We start from the raw sequence: 20,560 nt of genomic DNA on the forward strand, positions 1-20,560 counted from the left end.
GTGTTTCCAATAGTTTCAATAATGCTGATCAGACACTGCCCGAACGACTTGTACTAAATCAGAAACAACTCTCAAACTGATAACTTTTCTTTGCATGTTGGCTATGATGTGTGTGTGTGTGAGAGAGACTTAGGAGACGAGGGATCACGTGAAATGAGTGACAGCTCTCTCTCTCTCTCTCTCTCTCTCTCTCTCTCTCTCTCTCTCTCTCTCTCTCTCTCTCTCTCTCTCTCTCTCTCTCTCTCTCTCTCTCTCTCATAACAGCCATGACGTGACTATTGTAATGAGAAAACAGCAGCGTCATTAGTGCCTAAAGTGGTTGTTGGTTGGTTACCTAGCTGAGTGCGGTGCCAGTGAGTGACATTAGCGGGTAGAAAGGTGGGAAGGCCAGGAGTTATATTACATGGGCAGTGGGAAAGCGAGGGGTTATGTCACGTAAAGGGTGGAGAGTGGGAAGGCAAGTAGTTATATTACGTATGGGGTGAACACTGTGAGTGGGGAGGCTAGGATATCTATATTATTTGACATATTAATTGATAACATGTCAATTTTGCAAGCAATTCGTGTGTGTATGTGTGTATGTGTGTGTGTGTGTGTGTGCGTGTGTCGGGCTGAGGGACAGTGAGGGCTGGACTAGTGGTGGTAGCGGTGGTGGTATGCTGGGGAGGAAAGGAGGGAGAGCGGCTGGCTGGAGTGTTTTGGTCGGCACTGGTCAGTTTGCCACACATACTCTAGTGATCAGTATTTTCATATTCCTGGCAGCTTTTCTCTGCACCAAGCACCACCGAACAGCACCAGAGGCACGTCTACTTAAGGTGAGTCCAGCATGCCAGCGTCACCTTAGTCAACGTTACTGCCTTCACCATAGGCCTCCCCCTCCAGCGGGCTGTAGTGCCTTGCAGTCGTTTATTCAAGTTTTATTATTCGTTATGAGGGTATTTTTTGAGGTCATTCATTTATTTTTAGGTTTTCTTTACATCTGAGTCTGGAAACAGTTGGAAATTTAGCCAGATATTGAAGGATTGTCAATATTGTGCAAGCAAGCCATCAGCTTAAGTAGAGGCAGATCGTCAGCATTACCAGCTATTATTTGCTTCATCTCACATTTATTTTAAGCCAAACATGTCTCAGAATGGACACACCTATCTAGCTTTCATATCCGCTGGTCAAATATATCCGTCATTGCCTGGTTTCGTGTGATGAAAGAATAACTGAGGCAAGATGGCGGCCGGATTCTCGACTGAGATCGCCGCCAAAGGCCGCCATAATGGATTTCTACTTGTCAATGCCAATATTTTTATATTTTTCTTAACGACTTTATTCAACTTCTAGTGTAAGTTTTTATGGTTTCTAAAAATATATTTTTTCAGTTAAGTAAAAATGTTGAGTTTTCTGTTGTTTTTTTTTTATGTAAATATAGGGCTGTTTTCACGTTCATTTTTACATAGCCTGGTTAGTGACTTTTTTTTTTTTAATTGAGGCTATAATGAAGTTTTTATTGCTTCAAAAAATCGCTTATTATTTTCAGTTTTTTTTTTTTTTTCTTATTATCATTAATCCTGGTGAATTAAATGTGTGGACTTTAAAATTATTTATAGTCCTGTTAAAATTTGAAATGTTAATTCTTTTTTATTTTGTTTATTTTTACTTATTTATTTATTTTTTTTTTTTTTTTCTATTTCAGCTTGTAACTAACTTTAGATTGTTTAAAAAAAATAGTTCAAATTTTTCAGTGTTTTTATTCCCGTTAAGTCAAAATGGGTGGACTTTTCATTATTTTTTTTATAGTGTTTAGGTTCCAACACTTTTTTTTATACTTTTGTTTTATTTTTTTTACCTCTGGTTCTACATAACTTTTAGTTGTTTGAAAAGATAGTTCATATTTTTTAAAGTGTTTTTTTTTTCCTGTAAAGTCAAAATGGGTGGACTTTTCAATGGCTTTAATGGTGTGAAATGTTCCAATAATTTTTCCATATTTCATGTTGATATTTCTTTAATATTACTCAGGCTGGAGATGTTATGATATTGTGGATATTAATTAAAGTAATTGTCAAGTCAGAATGTATAAGATATTTCAACCTAGCTCCATTTTTTCTAGGGGTCAATTTCAAAATGAAATACGTTAAGCGCATAAACAAGCGTGACGTCATCAGCTCAGCCGTGACATCATCATGAACCCAGGATTTACTCTGCTCTAGTCTCTATTCGTCAATATTTAGGGTGATTTCTAGTGTTTTCATGTGTTCTCATTTGTTTCTAAACTCAGGCGTGTAGGTGGTAGTAGTATGAGGAAGAAAAAAGGAGAAATAAAGGAGGAGGAGGAAGAAAGGAGAAAATGAGGAGGAGGTAAAACAGGAAAATGTTAAGACAACAGTATTTAGCTTAGTTTCCCTTGCTGCTCTGCCTTTCTTTGTAATATTTGGTGTATTTTGGTGTGTTTAGGATATAATTTGGGTGTTATAAGTATGCTTTAGGTAAATTTAAGAGTACTGCAGGGTATTTTGAGTGTGTTTTGAGTGTGTTTTGTGTGTATATTGGATGTTATAAGTGTGGTTTAGGTATATTTTGCGTGTTATAAGTATGTTTTAGGCATATTTAAGATATTTTCAGATGTGTTTTAGGATTTTTTTGTGTGTTTTGACTGTGTTATGAGCTGTTTTGGGTGTGTTTTGAGTGCGTTTGGGGTGTTGTGTTTTGAGAGTGTTTTGGGTGTTTTTAGACCTAGAGCAACTGGTGCAACACCTTACTCGTATTCCTAACCATCTTGGAGATATGCCCAACTTTCTTGACCTTTTTCTAACCTCTAATCTTTCTGTTTATGCTGTTACCCTCTCTTCTCTGTTGGGTTCCTCCGATCACTATCTCATATCTGTATCTTATCCCATCGCTTCAATCCCTCCTCAGGATCCTCCTAAGCGGAGGTGCCTCTGGCGTTTTGTCTCTGCTAGTTGGGGGAACCTGAGGAGGCATTTTGCCGATTTTCCTTGGAATGACTACTGCTTCCGTGTGAGAGACCTGTCTCTGTCTCTGTGTGCCGAGCGCATAACAGAAGTGATAGTGTCTGGCATGAAGTCATATATCCCTTACTCTTTTCCTCGACCTAAATCTTCCAAACCTTGGTTTAGCACAGCTTGTTCTCGTGCTATATATGATAGGGAGGTGGCCCACAAAAGGTACTTGAGCTTTCCATCAACAGAATCTCATGCACTTTATATTTCTGTCCGGAACTATGCCAAGTCTGTTCTCCAACTAGCCAAAAACTCCCTCATTGATAGAAAGTGTCAAAATCTTTCAAGATCTAACTCACCTCATGACTTCTGGCATCTAGCCAAAAACATCTCCAATAACTTTGCTTCTTCTTTCCCTCCTTTATTTCATAAAGATGGCATCACTGCTATCACATCTATCTCTAAAACTGAACACTTCCTTCAGACTTTTGCTAAAGACTCTACCTTAGACGATTCAGGGCTTGTTCCTTCCTCTCCTCCACCCTCTGACTATTTCATGCTACCTATTAAAATTCTTCGCAATGATGTTCTCCATGCCCTCGCTGGCCTAAACCCTCGGAAGGCTTATGGACCTGATGGGGTCCCTCATATTGTTCTTCGAAACTGTGCCTCCGTGCTTGCATCTTTCTTGGTCAAACTCCTTCAACTCTGTCAACATCTACCTTTCCTTCTTGCTGGAAGTTTGCCTATGTTCAGCCTGTTCCTGAAAAGGGTGATCATTCCAATTCCTCAAATTCCTTACTGAGTCTTGGTCATCCTCTTATAGAGATTTTGATAAAACTTTTGCTGTTGCCTTAGACATAACAAAAGCTTTTGATAGAATCTGGCATAAAGCTTTGATTTCCAAACTACCCTCCTACGGCTTCTATCCTTCTCTTTGTAACTTCATCTCAAGTTTCCTTTCTGACAGTTCTATTGCTGCTGTGGTAGACGGTCACTGTTCTTCTCCTAAATCTATTAACAGTGGTATTTCTCAGCGTTCTGTCCTGTCACTCGCTCTCTTCCTATCATTCATCAATGAACTGCCCCCCCCCCTCTTCTACAATGAACATCCTCGGTCTGTCCTTTTCTTATAATCTAAACTGGAAACCACATCTTGGCTCTAGCTAAAACAGCTTCTATGAAGTTAGTAGTTCTGAGACGTCTCCGCCAGTTTTTCTCATCCCCCCCCAAGCTGCTAACTCTGTACCAAGGCCTTATCCGTCCATGTATGGAGTGTGTTTCATATGCAGGGGCGGGGGGAGGTTCCACTCACACCACTCTTTTAGACAGGGTGGAATCAAAAGCATTTCGTCTCACCGATTCCTCTCCTCTAACTGACTGTCTTCAGCCTCTTTCTCATCGCCTCATTGTTACATCTCCTGCTGTCTTCTACCTCTATTTCCATGCTAATTGCTCTTCTGATCTTGCTAACTGCATGTCAGTCAAAACAATGTTTAGCATTCCCTATCTGTGGCCAGCTGAGTCAAAGTAAACAGCAAATATTCTCTTATAAAGCCATAATCAACTTTCCCAAACCATCCAAAAACATTTAAGAAAATGCAAAATGTTAAAAAAATAAATGACAAGAGGTCTTGAAACATTAAAAATAGGAGAATAAGCAGCAGAGACATCAGCCACTAGTCAGTGCAGTGTGTCCTGTATACCGTTGATGGTACGGTGCTTTTTCAACACTCCTGCGAGAGGGATTTTTCGTTTTTTTTTTTTTTTTTTCTTACGCCTACTTGGTGGCTGCCAGGGAATCCACATGATTTAAACTTTCCCTGGTGGATAGTAACGAGGGCGCGAAGGCTGCCAGTGCACTCCCAGGGACAAGAATGAGTGAAAAACAAACTATCAGGGACCGTGACCTGTGATGGGGGCAGGTAAGGTGACTTCCGCTACAGCGCCATGCTATTGTCTTTTTTTTTCAGGAAATTAACACAATGAAGGCGAAACTGGTGATGGTGGTGAGGAAAACGACAGCGTAGTGTGTGTGGCTTGTCAGTACAGTGATGTTAACTTTTATACTATGTTTAAGGCGTAAGAAATAAAAGGATGTTTGAATTTACTGTGTGAATATTATAATGAAGAGGAAAATGGTAATGGTAGTAAGGAAAACATAATCGTAGTGAGTGTGTAGTAGTTGTATCAGTGAGCGGGCCTTTGTGGTAATAAGTAACTAGCAAACGTTAGGAATACATTCATATAACATTACATTCCTTACATTCCATACATTAAATAATTCAACATTTCACGGTCTTAACTCGTCCTAACCTACTCTCACGTAACCTTCAGGACAGGATATCAGTTATTAACCCGTGCAGAAAATTAAGAAGCGTCAAAATTTAAATGTTCAGAATGTTGTTGTACGAGCACGCTGGGTTGGTCACTATTATCAGCCATTATTTGCTTAATCTCTCCTTTATTATAAACCAGTACTGTCAGAAATGGAGCCTTACACATCATATCCGCTGGTCAGATATATCCGCCATTGCCTGGTTTCGGTGATAAAGGTTTAAATAAGGCAAAATAGCGGCTGTCTACTTCACTGAGGTCCCCGCCGCCATGATGGACCTTATCCCCTTTTTAAAAATCGTTCATGGTTCTAAGTGTGTCTTACTTCTGTTCAGTTAAATATGTGGACTTTTAGAGTGATTTATAGGCATGTTAAAAAAAAAAAAAAAAATAACAATAATAATAATAATAATAATAATAATAATAATAATAATAATAATAATAATAATAATGACATTCTGTAATTTTTTTTTAGCTTGTAGCTAACTTTTAATTGTTTGTATTTTTTTTTATTTTTTAAATGTTTTCCATTTCTAATAAATTAGATTTATGGACTTAAGAATAGATTTTTTTTTCTATCTTGTTTATGTTCCAGCAATTTTTCATTGAGCTCTTTTACAATATCTTTATTATTACTGAGGCTTGAAGTATTTTCATATTCTCGGTATTAGTTAAAGTGCATGCCCTTTCACAATTCATAAGGCATTCCAACATAGCTCTATTTTTGCGAGTGGTCAATTTCAAAATGGAATGTGACGTCATCAGCTGACGCCATCCGGGGACCGAGACCCAGGACTCCCTCTAGTCTCCCTCTGTCAGTATTTAATGTGTGTGTGTGTGTGTGTGTGTGTGTGTGTGTGATCGTCAGATCGACTCTCTCTCTCTCTCTCTCTCTCTCTCTCTCTCTCTCTCTCTCTCTCTCTCTCTCTCTCTCTCTCTCTCTCTCTCTCTCTCTCTCTCTCTCTCTCTCTCTCTCTCTCTCTCTCTCTCTATATATATATATATATATATATATATATATATATATATATATATATATATATATATATATATATATATATATATATATATATATATATATATCTGGCTTTGCGGTGTCTTTGTAAATAAGTAATTGTGGTTTGGCGGGTGACGGATGGGCGGGTGGGAGTGATGACGCCTGGCGGTAAGCTGTGTAGTGTCACTATGTTCCCCCACTTCTAACTCATCGCTTTTACTGTCTTCCCATTCAATCGTCTTCATTTCCTGTTCTACTTATTTATTGTAGTTTTTGCTGTTGTCCTTTTCTTTCATTCTTTCCCTTTTTTCTCGTCTTTCCTTTTCTTGTTACTCTGTTTTGCCACTTTCTAATTTATTAGTAATTTACTTTCTTCCCACTCAATCTTTTTTATTTCCTATTCTTTTTTTCGTCTTTTCTTTTTATCCTTGTTACTGTGTTTTGCCCCCATTTTCCAACTTATCAATTTTACTTTCATCCCATTCAATCCTATCTATTTCTTGTTAATCGATCTATTCACTGTCATTACCTTGCTTTTCTCATTGCTAAATTTCACTCCAAAGTCTCTTCCATACCCATCTACAACATCCAACAAACTTTGAAGCTCATCTGCCGATTCACTCACAATCACTACATCATCTGCATAAAAAAAAAGCTCACATATTTTTATCATTCCCCACACTTACTCCTGCATTCATTCTTCTCATTCTGGCTGTTAACTCCTCTGTATACAAGTTGAAAAAGGTTGGTGACAATATACATCCTTACCTAACTCTTCTCTCACGCTTCACCCACTCTGTTTCTATATCTCCTAGTCTGTATTTAGCTCTTGTGTGTACATACATACACCGCACTATACTATCTTTGCATCCAGAGCCACCTGTAGCATTAAGATCAAGATCAACCACACATGTGCTAGTCACCCGATCTGCTAGAGGGAAATATACGTAAGTATTTTAGGCTTGTTAATATATTTCTAGCTAATTTGGAAATCTTAAGTGTTATAGAAGATTCTGGAAGGTTCCAAAAGGGGGAACAGAGGGAGAAAAATTGATAAATAGAGAGGGGGGTATGTGTGTGTGGCTGTTTTATTTCATTTATTCGTTTCCAGGCTTCCTTGTGTGTTTTCAGTGTGATTTGTAATTTGTAGGTGTTACTGTGTGCTTTGGAGAGTGGGAAGGGACAGAGTATGGTATTTTCAGTGTCAGTTTATCCCGTGCTCTTACCTGGTGGGCTTCCTTGGCGGGGAAGGCCACACTGCCGATGCACCAGCCCAGAGCCCGTACAAACAATAAAACAAGTGCTGGAAAGTGCATCATAAGAGAGAGAATGGCCGAGTAATTGGTTATTTCCGTGTATGTGTCAGAGAAGAAAAATAACATTTGAGTATTATATTATTGTAATGTTAAAGGACAATATGTAAGCTATTTATAATGATGAAGGCTATAATAGAGCACCTCTCCTTGGCGGAATGAAGCCTGAAAACCTAATAAACCGGTAAGCCGCAATGAAGGATGATCCGGTGATATAATGATAATGTTATTACTGAGATGGTGTCTGCTACTATCCCGGCATTGTCTCAGTAGGAGAGAAAGAAAAGTATTAGGTAACGTTAGGTTGGAATTGTGTCATGTTGATTCAAAGTTGTTGGAATATAATAATTTTGTATTTTGTCTTTATATTATTATATTGTATTTATTTATTTATTTATTTATTTTTATTTATTTTTTTTTTTACCTAATGCAACTTTGAACTAACCTAACCTTACGTTTTGTAACTTTACCAAAGCTTAGCTTCACATAACCTAACCTTACCTAACCTAACATTACTTCACCTAATATAACTTTACTTAACCTAACTGTACCCAACCATACCCTACCTAACATAACCTAACCTTACTTATTATAACCTTACCTAGCCTTAACTTACCTTACCCTACCTAACATTACCTTACTTAATATTACTTTACTTACCTAACTTTACCTTACCCCACCTTACCTTATATGAGGCGTCTAGAATCACAACAGCATAAGCACCACTGCAGGGGAAATGGAGTTAATGGTGCCCACCTCCTCACCAAAGCTTGCTTTGTCTTGTCATGATCCCAGCAATAAGATCATTTTCCTTATTACAAGAGTATATCTCCCCAACATCAGCAGATGAGGAGCTGGTCACCATTAACTCCATTTCCCCCACGGTAGTGCTTATACTGTTGTGATTCTAAATACCTCATGTAACCCAATTTATATGGGTTATAATTCACCTTTTCTTAACCCAATTTACTTAAACACTCTTGGGTCCCTTAAAACCCCCTTAAACACCCTTGGATCCCTTAAATCCCCTTTAAACACTCTTGAATCCACAGAGGTAATTAAGGGTGGAGTGGCTGTGAAGCTTATAGGATAAGTGAGGACCATATAGAATTATTTTTCAGCAAGATGAGAAGTGCGGGAGGGTTCAGTGACCACCCGCCAGCTGTCACAAACCTCACTGCCTTGAGTCATAATTTAGAGGCTGCTAATGCAAGTGCACCCTGCAATAGTGTCATCAACCATTCCCTCCATAAAAGCAGAGTTCTAGATGCTGATGTAACTAATGAAAACAAGAAATCTGAGGTGGAAAACAAAAGTTTAACTTCAGCTGGTGTTCTCTCTCCTTACTCTGACAAGAATGTTGGCTACAGAGCTGGGTTAGTCAGCTTAAAACTTAAGAGATCTTTACAGTGTGAGTCCTACTGCAGTGCTTTATTTAACCAATGGCTGGATGCAACTCACAGATTAATCACGGTTAAAAATAATGTTTTTGCCATTTATGTGTTTGAAAAATTTCAGATATTTTGAAAGGAAGGTAGAATTGGAAATTCCTAGAATGCTTTGAAAGGGAAATAAATCTGGAAATCCCATCCACTATCTTATGGCAGAGTTGCCTAAGTAATAAAATGAATAAGGTAGTGAAAATATGGGTTTGTTTTGTAAGGTAAGAACTTATATTAAGAAGTTGCATATTCTGATTTTTGGGTTTTTAGATTTTCCTTCTGTATGATGTTTTCCACCCATGAAGTTGAGGTCTGTACTTGATAGGGTGAAAGAAGTAATGTGGAGATCATACCAATGCTGGAGAGTATTGGAGGAATTGGATGTTGTTATTAATTGTTGGAAAGATTTAGAGAGGAGCGTGAAAGTAAAGCAGGACCGTGTTACTTTTCCAGACAGAGGAGAAGCACCAGGTCAGAGTAGTTGGGTGCATCACTCCTGAAATACTCGCGTGCTCTGTGACTGGACATGACACTCATGAGGATTGAAGAAGAGTCATTTCCCACAAAATCATGGATAAAATGAAGCTGTAAAACTTCTGACCACCCAGAAAATACTAGAGGAAAAAGAGAAAACAGTAAACAAGAGGAGTGAAGATACCAGCTGGCTAATACAGTTCACTTACCAAACAAGAGGAGGAAGAGGAAGCCACAGCATAACAACAGTTGGCCAGACACCATTAAAGATACCATAATCACCCTGCCACCACCAAAATGTCCTTTCCCACAAGCCACAAGACAGTTTTCGTGATGGACCACACCCTGACAGCCTCCTCAGGGGTGAAACTCGAGATGGACAGTTTCAGCAAGTGTCGCAGTGGCAGCAGCAGTAATGGAGGGGCCGGCCCGGTACATCTCCAGCCCATGAACCTCATCCCACTGCGCCCAGTCACCAAGTCACTCTGGACCTGCGCCGTGGAGGCCATCACAGAATATTGCAGGTAAGGGCAGGTCATAAGTTAAGTTAGGTTAGATTGCTTAGGTTAAGTTTGGTTTGGGTAGGTTATATGTTAAGTTAGGTTTGGGTAGATAACTGCCCCTGATAACATTAAAGTAACACTCATCTATTCACCTATTGTTCCTCTTATCTCCAGTTCCATACCCCCCCTCTTTTCCTGTATTATACTAGAGTTTGACTTCTAGTGGTTCATTTCTTTTTTTCCAACCTAACTTAACTTTAACTACATCTTTTCATTCTAAGCATTTTGAAGTACATATACATGCATCACAAATTTAGTATGGCACTGCCAGTAATTTTTTCAATTTTACCGCTCTCTGGGAGATGTCACAGCAGAGCAGCTCACCCACCCCTCAGACACCTGCATGGCCAATTGTTGCCTTACTGAAAGTGGTGTGTATTCATATGTACATTTGGCATCAGTAAAAGGAATGAAAGAATGAAGGTACTACTAAAACACTTGCATTATCAAGGTGAACAGAATAGGGGTGAGAGCAAACCATGGGAACAGAGCAGGTATGCAGGTTAGCAAAATTTGAAGAACAATAATCATGGTAGTAGGAGGAAGAATATTAGCTATTTCACTGAATTTCTTTGAATGTTTGTAATAATTTTTACTTTTCACTGATGCTTCCCAACATTTGGAATACTCGTGCTCTAAGAAAAATGTTTTTCTTTTTTCAGGATTGTGTGGGATATATTTCCTGGATCCAGGTTAATACGCTTTGTTGCCGTTGACAAGACCGCCCACAAACTGTCATCCTGGAACCCTGAAGATCAGAATTTGACCAGTCTTATGAATGCTTTCATGATGCTTGGGCCAGCTCGGGCTATTGGCCCTGGCAAGCTGGACCTCTTCAAGGGTCTCAGGACAGCCATAGAGATTTTGATGGAGCCTTCAGCTGTCCAGCATGAGAAACGAACCTCCCTCACTGAAAGTGCCACAAAAGTTCTCAACAAAGGGAGAATTATTCTTGTGACAAAAATTGACACAGAAGAAGAAGTTAAAACATTAAAAGACAAATTTCATGACACACTTTTATACTTAAACAAGGTGGCTGCAGCAACAGACAATTTGATGGCCATTAACCACTGTGATCTGGTCCTCCTCAACCTGTGGCCTGATGGTCCCCTGTGCCCCATGCCTTGGCGGTCATGGCCTGATGTGTCCACCATCATGTCCTGTGAATTCACCAACCTGCAGGGTGGTGTGTCACTTGCACCAAAACTCTGCAACCTGGTGTTGAAGCATTATGATCTTGCCTCAACCACAGTCACTGGAATACCCATGAAAGAGGAGCAGAATGCCAGCTCTTCAGCAAACTATGATGTTGAGTTATTCCATCCAGCTGCTGCTCATGCTGCAATCCTCAAGGGCATACCAACAGAGACTGCCCACCTAAAGACCTACCGTGAGGGTGCAGACTACGAGACTGTCACCCTGAAGTGGTGCACCCCTCGCAGCAATGCCAACGTAGAGCTCCAGCACTGCTCCTCAGCCTACCGCATCACTTCCGTTGACGTGAACAGCCGTCCCTCGTCCTGTCTGACAAACTTCCTGCTCAACGGCCGCTGGGTCATGTTGGAAATGCCACGCAAGTCTGGGAGTAAAGTTATATCCCACATGCTGGCTTGTCATGGAGGGGACATTTACATCCACACAATGTACACATCTCGTAGCATCTTGGAAGATCCTCCTTCCATAAGCGAAGGGTGTGGAGGCAGGGTTACTGACTACAGGATTCCTGACTTTGGAGAATTCTTAAAAGCAAACAAACTGGCACCATACCCAGCTTCTGCCTTGAGCAGTGATGACAATGCTGTGTCCACACCCCTAGTGAAGAGTAGAGAACAGCTGAGCAGACACACCAAATACTGGCCCATTACTCTCTCTGCTACTTCACTCTTCACGCTGGGTCCACAGGTTGAGCCACTCACCACATTGATGGTGAAAAGCACACTTACAGATGATGAAGTTGTTGAATGCAAGCAAGTGATTCTGTGCCTGATGAGCATGGAAGCTCGTGGTGATCCTCTGCCCTCCCCCATGGCCGGCCGGGGTGGCAAGGGCATGAAACGAGAGGACCAGTACAGGGCCGTGTGGGCTGAGTTGGAGCAGTACCTGCAGGTGCACTTACACACGGCAGCTCATGAAAAAGTGTTGAAGTGTTTCATGGACTGTCACAACAAGGCATCGACACCGGAGTACAAAGGAGATGAGAAGGTGGATATAGACCAGGCCTTGAAGGAACTGGATGACTACAACTTCATGACAGAGAGGGAGAAGCAAGAATTCAACATGGGGGGAATGAAGCATGTCCCTTCAGACCTTCCTCTACCAGAGAGCAAGCGACGGCGCAGTGCCCCGCCACCGCTCACCCCAATGGGACGCAGCAGTGGGGTCAGCCTGCTCACACTGTGGGAGAACAAGGTGTCCTCGGAACAGTCTCGGCGCTGCCTTGAGTTTCAGGGGCGATTACGAGCAGAGGGAAATGTCACCAAGCTCTACATCAACCTCCAGAAAGATAAAGATAAGGATGATGGTGGACCAAGAAAAAAAAATTGAGGTAATGTGTTTTTTAGAATTTATGTTGTTGGTGTAATTGAGGTTTTTCAGGTCCATTGTTGTTCATCATGTCACATCTAATACTATTACAGTCAATTATTTTCACTCACTCACACACAGGCTGGGAATCCCATCCTTAATTCTAAAATAAACAAATTTTTCAAGTGCTGTGTGTTCCAAATTCACTTCAGACATTTTCTGAAGGTATGTTGTGCATTGATGCATTTTTTAAACAAGTTACGGTATTTCAACTTAAGGATCATTCTCACTAAGTAGAAGTATGCATTTATTGTTTATCTGGAATACACTGATTCCAAGCATTCCAGGTAAAGGATTCTCAACCTGTATTTGAGTAGTTAGGACAGCTATTTAAGTCATAACAGTACCTGATAATTTTATTAGAATATTTGTATATAAACTTTTGCAATGTGTATAGTTTCTGGTTCTTAGCACTGCAGCACTTGTATCACCGCCAGGATCAGTGAAAATTCATCTAATTCTTATGTGTATTGTAAAAAAAATCATGGTTTTCCTTGTTACATACATCATACATCATGTACCAAATTTCTCTCCCAATTGAAATACATTATCTTGTAATACTGATGGATACTTGCACCTTTTACAAGTCAAAACTATAACTTAAGTCTTTTCCAGTTCTCTTAAGAGGCATCTGTTTTCTCTAATACGTTAAGATAGGACTTCTGGAGGGAGAGGATGGAGGACAGCAGACCACTGCCAAATGGTTTGTCCACACCCTGCACATTGTTCCACCACTCCTCGGACACCTGTGGAAGCACCAGCATGACATTGGAATCATTGAAAACTCTAAATTTTTCAAGATATTTCATGAGAGAGAGGGGGTGGGGGGCAGTTACTTCGTATGTGAGGGGCTGTGGTCAGTTACTGTGGTTTGTTAAACATACTGTGGGGCTGTAGTGAGAGAGAAAGGGGGGGAGGGATGGGGAGATTACTTTGTATGTGAGAAGCTGTAGTGAGTTACTGTGGCTGGAATGGCTAAGCAGGTATCATACTTACTTGTATTAAGGTGGTTCCACCTTTGTAGGGGCTTCGAATGATGTTAGTGTCAGGAACAGGGACCAGTTGGGTAAACACATTCACAGACACATTGTACTTGGCATTGTTAAGATACAGCTGTGTCACTGCAAACCAACTGGAAAAATCATGTTTGATATGTTAACCAATATTTAACAAAAAAAAAAATAAGGAAAAATTATATAGTACATCCTTGAACCACAAAGTAAGTTATATGAGTTGTTCTGTACTTTTGAAATTATCCAGTAACCAATGCTCACATCTTGACCGATCATGTAAAGAGCATTTGAAGAGCTAACCTGTTAGGGAAAGTCTCCACAAAGAAGTCAATACCGATGAAAACACTCTGGGTGGGTCCCAGGTCCCCATTCAAGCGTGCCATGGCCTCACAATTCTGTTGGAGTAATACGATTATCATGTTTAATCAAATCTCAAGTATTATTCACAATTCTGTTGGAGTAATACAATTATCATGTTTAATCAAATCTCAAGTATTATTCTATCAATTAAATTTTGTTGAATGATGAAGAGAAGAAAATCACATTAATTCATTTACAGATAGATTAAAAGCACAAAGAGCATTATTGTTTCAAATTGTAGAGACGATCAATGTGATACCTAAGTACCCCACACTTTCCACAAGCAATAATAATGGTTTTGACCCCTTACCTCCAGCGCTTCCTTGGCTGTTGCCCAGCCCCGGGTGTTGTTGGGATACTCACACTGTGTGTTTTCCAGCAGCCTGCAGTGTCAACATGCCATAGTATGAGCATACTTATGTAAGAACATAAGAAAATAAGGGAGCTGCAAAAAGACAGCAGGCCTGCATGTCACAGTCCCTGTATAAAAATACCTACTTATTTCCACTTATCACGCTCATCCAAAAATCTATTTTAAAGCTCCCTAATGATTCAGCACAAACCACCTAATCACTGAGCCCATTTCATTAATCTACCACTCTGAGAAATAACTCCTTCCTGCACTTGGTTCAGTATCTATGATAACTTAGCTAATTCCCACTTATATCAACCTGTGTACATGTTTCTGCACACTCCATACTGATTCTTTTTGTATACTTATTACTACACTTCAACTGGATGCTTTTGAACTTCAGGTCACCATTCTGCTAACAAGATACAGTGAGACATGATGGTACACCACACTGCAACTCATCCTTTTGTAGTGTTCATGGTGATAGAACAATACGATTGTATGACACTAGTATTACAAAAGAATGTCAAAGACTGGGATTGCTATGGAAGAGGGAGGAAAAAGCTTCATGCCTGCCATGTCTGCTGATGATACTTACCGGACATTCAAGCCACCACTTCCAAGGACCTCTTCCATCTTGTTGCCAATCCTCTTGGAGTTTGCCAAGATTGCTATCTCCTCCTCTTTCAGGCCTGAGAACTGCAGGTCTGGGAGTAGCTCAGGCTCAGGCTCAGGCTCTGGCTCTGGCTCCAGCTCTGGCAGTGGGATGCCATTGATGGTGCCCACCAGGGTCTCTTCAACCACAGTGTCTAGAGGGAAGGAGGTACATAAAAAAATTTAGCTTATATACATACAGTTTTGAACTAAAATACTGTACAGTTTTATCAAGAAAATAAAATCTCACAAACTCCCAGATCATGATAACCGTATTTAAGGAAATGTGGAAAACATAAAAAATCACTAAAAGTAAATGGGTAATAAAATTCAAGCCATCTCCAAAAGGACAAAGCAATTCAAAACATCTGAACTTACCATCACCATCCAAAGTGACATTATAAATAACAATGGGAGTCTCCACATTGGCCTTCAGCTCCAGGTAGCAGATGTATGTGTCATCATCACGCAGGTGCATGAAGGGCCCAGCCGTCAGCACTAGATCCCCGTCACTTGTCACTTTGGTGCCGGGGATGCCCGCCATGTCAATGGTTCCCAAAAATATCAGATTTCCGTTGTATTTCCAGTTTATCTGCAGATGTTCATTGGTAACATAAATTAAATAAACTATATCAATAGAAAATACATAGAAATTAAACAAAAACACGTTGAAAATATTGATATATTTAGTAACAGAGTATACCCTTAAGTAAATGATATATATAGATTTAATAACACTAAATTTATTGTCCTTGAGAAATTCAAAATAACTTAGTCTTACAATATTAAGATTGTTACTATGAAATTAATCCTTAGACTTGAATTTATACTGAAGAGATGATTATCATCTTGACTTGCACTTACAAATTCTGGATTATGCCCCATGCAACTGAGGACCTCTTCTTTATAGATTGGAGCCTCTGTTGTAGTAGTGGTGGTGGTTGTGGTTGTGGGAATGGTTGTTGTAATTTCTTCTGTGGTAGTATCTGTAGTAACATCAGGTATTATGGTTGCAGGAATGGTTGTAATTTCTTCTGGTGTAGTATAATGTACTGTAGTAGTGATGGGTAGTGTTATGATGTAGGCTGTGGTTGTTGTAGTGGCTGGTGGTGGTGTGGTTGTGAACGGTGTGGTAGTGGTGGTGGGTGGTGGTGATGTGGTAACCGGCTCTGGTGGATTTGTGCGCATTTCTGTCATATAGGTTGTTGCTTCAGTTGTAGAAGGAACAGTCATGGTTGTAGTAGATGATGTAGCAGTTGTTAAGTCTGAGTCCAGATAACTGTCCTCATAGTCATAATAGTACTCTGAGCTTGGCGTGGTGGTGGTGGTGGTGGTGGTGGTGGAGGTGGTGGTGGTGGTGGTGGTGGTGGAGGTGGTGGTGGTGGGGGTTTCTGTTGTGGTCATCTCCATGGTTGACAATGTGGCAGCTTCTGTTGTCATCATTAATGTTGTTACTTCTGAAAACATATTTTTATTCACATCATATAGCACAAATTTAGCTTGGCTTCTGTTATCATCATTGTTGTTACTTCTGAAAACACATTTTTATTCACATCATATAGCACTGAGATTTAGCTTTAACTGAAAACACATTTTTATTCACATCATATAGCATTGAGATTTAGCTTTAACTAAAGGTAAGAAATGATAGCTTCCATAACCAAATGATTGTGGAATTACTAGTAGTTTGACAGGACACCAGATCACTTTCACTGCCAGATATTTCCACCTCAATGCAAAGCCAAACCTTCTCCAAAACTGGACACTGATGTTTCCTGTAGGACATGGTCGGGATGTCCAGCTCTGATGCAGGTGTACACTCCAAGGTCTTCCTCAGTGACATCCATGACAGAGAGAGTGTACACTGTTCCATCTCCACTTGTTTCATCCCTCTCAAATCTATACTTGTCAGTTAAGTTTTTGTGAGGCCCCACTATGGCCTCTCCATTATATACGAAGGTTACCTGTAAGCATTTCATTTGTTGGCTATTCACTGAAGGCACTGTACCATGAAACTTCACAATCTCCATTCATAAATTTTGGGGTTATGAATTAGTTCTATTGTCCTACTTTACAAATGCAGAATTCACATTTATGAGTAAAAATTTTTAAATTACGAACTTAAGACAATATCAGCAACTGCCTTAAATGGATGAAATTAATAACCTATAACTATTCATAATTTATTGTTTATAATCCAGATTCATCTATATTAAAATCTAAGCCTAATGCAATAATTTTTGTTACTGGAAGGCAAAATTAAAAGGACCTACAGATTAATGAATTATTCATTGAAATATTTTTTATCTTGTTTATACTGGGAAAATACCTCTTAAAAAAGTCAGACAATAAACTGCATGGAAATGTCAGTACTTCAGGGATTACAGTCTTCCTATTATTCACCAATGATCTTCTAAACCAAACTTCTTGTCCTATCCACTCCTATGCTGATGATACCACCCTGCACTTTTCCATGTATTTTCATACATGTCCAACCCTTCAGGAAGTAAACAGTTCATGTGGGGAAGCCACAGAATGCCTGACTTCTGATCTCTAAAATTTCTGACTGGAGCAGAGCAAATTTAGTATTGTTCAGTGTCTCAAAAAACTCAATTCTTCCATCTATCAACTCAACACAACGTTCCAGACAACTATCCCTTCAATAACACTCAACTGTCCTCCTCTTCTACACTGAACATCCTTGGTCTGTCCTTTACTTATAATCTAAACTGGAAACCACATCTCATCTCTAGCTAAAACAGCTTTTATGAAGTTAGGCATTCTGATATCTCTCCACCAGTTTTTCTCACCCTTCCAGCTGCTACCTCTGTACAGGGGCCTTATCTATTCATGTATGGAATATGCTTCACATGTCTTGGGGGGGTTCCACTCATACTGCTCTTCTAGACGGGGTGGAATCAAAAGCTTTTCATCTCATCAACTCCCCTCCTCTGACTGGCTGTCTTCAGCCCCTTTCTCATCACTGCAATGTTGCATCTCTTGCTATCTTCTATCTCTATTTTCATGCTAACTGCTCTTCTGATCTTGCTAACTGCATGCCTCCCCTCCTCCTGTGGTCTCATTGCACAACTTTCTCTCATCCCTATTCTGTCCACCTCTCTAATGCAAGAGTTAACCAGTATTCTCAGTCATTTATCCCTTTCTCTGGTAAACTCTGGAACTCCCTGCCTGCTTCTGTATTTTCACCTTCCTATGACTTGAATTCCTTCAAGAAGGAGGTTTCAAGACACTTATCCTTCAATTTTTGACTACCACTTTGGACCCTACTTGGGGACTCGCATCTCAGTGAGCCTTTTTTTTTGTTGGATTTTTGTTAACCTTGGCCAGTGTCCCTCCTACATTATTAAAATATAAATAGATAAAAATACATCTTAAGCAATACAGTAACACTCACATCTCCCACTGTTGAGTAGCAACTGATGGCAACAGTTCCACCAAGCTGGGTTGTAATCAGTCCTGGGAAACAGATATTACTAAGTCTATAGTAATACTTGAGATGTACAAACACTTGATGCCATGAATTAGAGTGAAATTATTGCAGTCTCAAACAATGCCACATTCAATTACAGACCTTCAACATTGATTGAAAAGTTTCTTCTGTATAACTCTACTTCATTCAGAGCAAGCTGGCATATATACAAGCCAGAGTGCTTCAGGGTGGCATTGGAGACAGTGAGCTGGTAGGAGTTCTCAGATACATTCAGACTGTAGCCGTCCTCCTTGGCAAAGTTAATGCTGCCCTGAGTCAGGAGTGTGGTGCCAGGGTATCGCCACCAGCTCACCTGGAGAAAGGCAAGTGGCTGAGTGGCTGGGCTGATGAACAACATTCAATTATTTTAAATGACAGTTCCTTGAGGAAACTGCAGAGAAAATAATCTATCAAAATGCTGCAGGTACATATTTGCAAATTCAAGAAATGACAAAATCTTCCCAAGACCTTACTACTTTTGCACATAGGATCAAGATAACCTTTAGATATCCTTTATTTTACTTTGCTGCCATTCACATTTCAAAGTTATTTTTCCTATCATGAAAGTTAATATTTCACTCAGTTAAAATGTCATATCCAGCAATATTAAAGCATTTACTTTAATAACAAAACCACTAAACACTTCAGTATTCTTTCAAAGAGCATCTTTGATTTGGGTAAAAAAAAAAACAGTTCACAAATGATGCTGATTCATGTATTCTTTAACTTCTTTCTGGCTGCCTTGCAATAAAACATTGCAGGACTTACAAGTGAGGAGTTCACACCATCAGCCAGGGAGCAGTCCAGGGTGGCAGTGTCCCCAAGGGGGGGCCGCATCTTGGTGGTGGTGGGCACGAAGTACTGCAAGGGATCTGAAACCACCAGAATTTAACTCAAGCTGCCATTCTAGAAATCAGAACCTTGCAAATCCCTGACATGAAAATACATTTCCATAACAGATAAAGACTGTCAAAAAAGTGTCTAGGTAAAGCATCAAATTCAAAGCATACAATTTAATTTAGAGTACACTATGAGGAAACAAAAGTTGAACTGGTTTTCTGCATGACCAACCTTGAGACTCTTCTAAAAGCAAATATTTAGGATAAATGACAAGTGATGTGTTGCCCAACTCAACACCATCAACAAAGCAGCCAAATGTGGTATCCAGAAAACTCGACAAGATCATGAGGCCCATCACTCCCTCCTGCATGTATGGCACAATTTTGGGGTCCTTGGAGTCCTGGTTTACTGTTGTGTTGCCTGAGGTCAATTTGAGCTCAAGGTCTTCATCAAACCATTCCATCTGAAAAAAGATCAGGAAGATCTGAAGATCAGGAAATTATGAGGGCACTATTTAACTCCATTTGCCATTTAACAACATTTGTCAAATAAAATAATTTAAAGGAGGGTCATGAAGTGTGACGCTGAGGATCAACATGCCTGCACGTCATCCTCCAGAGTGCGGGCACAGGGCAGGAAAGCGGGCTGGTACTCCACCACCAGCACCTGCGGCACCATGATGCTGGCATAATCTGTAGAAGAGTGCAAGTTAGCTCATGGCGCATATGTGTGTTATGATATGTAAAACAGGTGGTACAGTGTAGACTGTAAACAATAAGTGAAGTTGCTCACCCTTGCTGAAGGTGAGACTGGTGTTGGTGCGTAGGGGAGCTGTTGTGGCAAAGTTAGAAGCTTCACAGTGGTACTCAGCATACTTGTCTGAGGCATCAACCACAATGTCTACAGCAGCCTTAGTGATGCCTCTATGATCCTGCGCCTGAGAGGGCAGCTCCTCCCTGGATCCATCCACTACCCTGAACCACTTCAGGGTTGGTGGGGGAACTCCCCCCCTTGAGGAGCAGGTCATTGTGATGGAGTCACCAAGCAGCACCTGTCTGCTTGCCTCATCACCTTCAACAATGGGTGGCTCAGGGGCTGAAATAACAACAAAAGGCTTAAGGGTGTTGAATTCTTCACTCCAAGATAGCATGATCAAAGCCATTATTATTAATTTTATTTTATTTTTCATTTTTA

General features: G+C 40.1%; 2 protein-coding genes across 6 annotated transcripts in view; one reads left to right on the plus strand and one right to left on the minus strand.

Moving 5' to 3' along the window:
- The first annotated feature begins 646 nt into the window (after positions 1-646).
- Positions 647-13,217, plus strand: LOC135116515 (integrator complex subunit 13-like). Of its 5 annotated transcripts, none has more exons than XM_064034032.1 (3): positions 647-815; positions 9,491-10,035; positions 10,737-13,217. In XM_064034032.1, the coding sequence occupies exons 2-3, from the start codon at positions 9,809-9,811 to the stop codon at positions 12,616-12,618; spliced, it is 2,109 nt and encodes a 702-aa protein (XP_063890102.1). In that variant the 5' UTR covers positions 647-815; positions 9,491-9,808; the 3' UTR covers positions 12,619-13,217. The 5 variants fall into 5 exon arrangements, with proteins under 5 accessions (XP_063890102.1, XP_063890105.1, XP_063890104.1 ...); XM_064034035.1 differs by lacking the exon at positions 647-815 and adding an exon at positions 7,044-7,229; XM_064034034.1 differs by lacking the exon at positions 647-815 and adding an exon at positions 7,397-7,637.
- Positions 13,113-20,560, minus strand: part of LOC135116514 (uncharacterized) — a 59,414-nt gene continuing 51,966 nt past the window's right edge. The window contains exons 41-54 of the mRNA XM_064034031.1: positions 20,159-20,461; positions 19,967-20,058; positions 19,598-19,829; positions 19,295-19,398; positions 18,629-18,839; positions 18,452-18,513; positions 16,784-17,000; positions 15,901-16,493; positions 15,415-15,628; positions 14,981-15,191; positions 14,341-14,413; positions 13,971-14,065; positions 13,654-13,789; positions 13,113-13,403 (exon numbers count right to left, since the gene is read on the minus strand). Of these exons, the coding sequence (XP_063890101.1) occupies positions 13,278-13,403; positions 13,654-13,789; positions 13,971-14,065; positions 14,341-14,413; positions 14,981-15,191; positions 15,415-15,628; positions 15,901-16,493; positions 16,784-17,000; positions 18,452-18,513; positions 18,629-18,839; positions 19,295-19,398; positions 19,598-19,829; positions 19,967-20,058; positions 20,159-20,461 (2,669 nt within the window). The 3' untranslated portion in view covers positions 13,113-13,277. The remainder of the gene's footprint in view (positions 13,404-13,653; positions 13,790-13,970; positions 14,066-14,340; positions 14,414-14,980; positions 15,192-15,414; positions 15,629-15,900; positions 16,494-16,783; positions 17,001-18,451; positions 18,514-18,628; positions 18,840-19,294; positions 19,399-19,597; positions 19,830-19,966; positions 20,059-20,158; positions 20,462-20,560) is intronic.

This window comes from Scylla paramamosain, chromosome 31 (genome assembly GCF_035594125.1).
Source record: "Scylla paramamosain isolate STU-SP2022 chromosome 31, ASM3559412v1, whole genome shotgun sequence".
NCBI lineage: Eukaryota > Metazoa > Arthropoda > Malacostraca > Decapoda > Portunidae > Scylla > Scylla paramamosain.

Coding starts and splice junctions, on each gene's coding strand:
- LOC135116515 (XM_064034032.1), top strand. CDS start 9,809: ATGTCCTTTCCCACAAGCCACAAGACAGTTTTCGTGATGGACCACACC. Junction 10,036..10,736: donor GCCATCACAGAATATTGCAG/GTAAGGGCAGGT, acceptor TTCTTTTTTCAG/GATTGTGTGGGATATATTTC.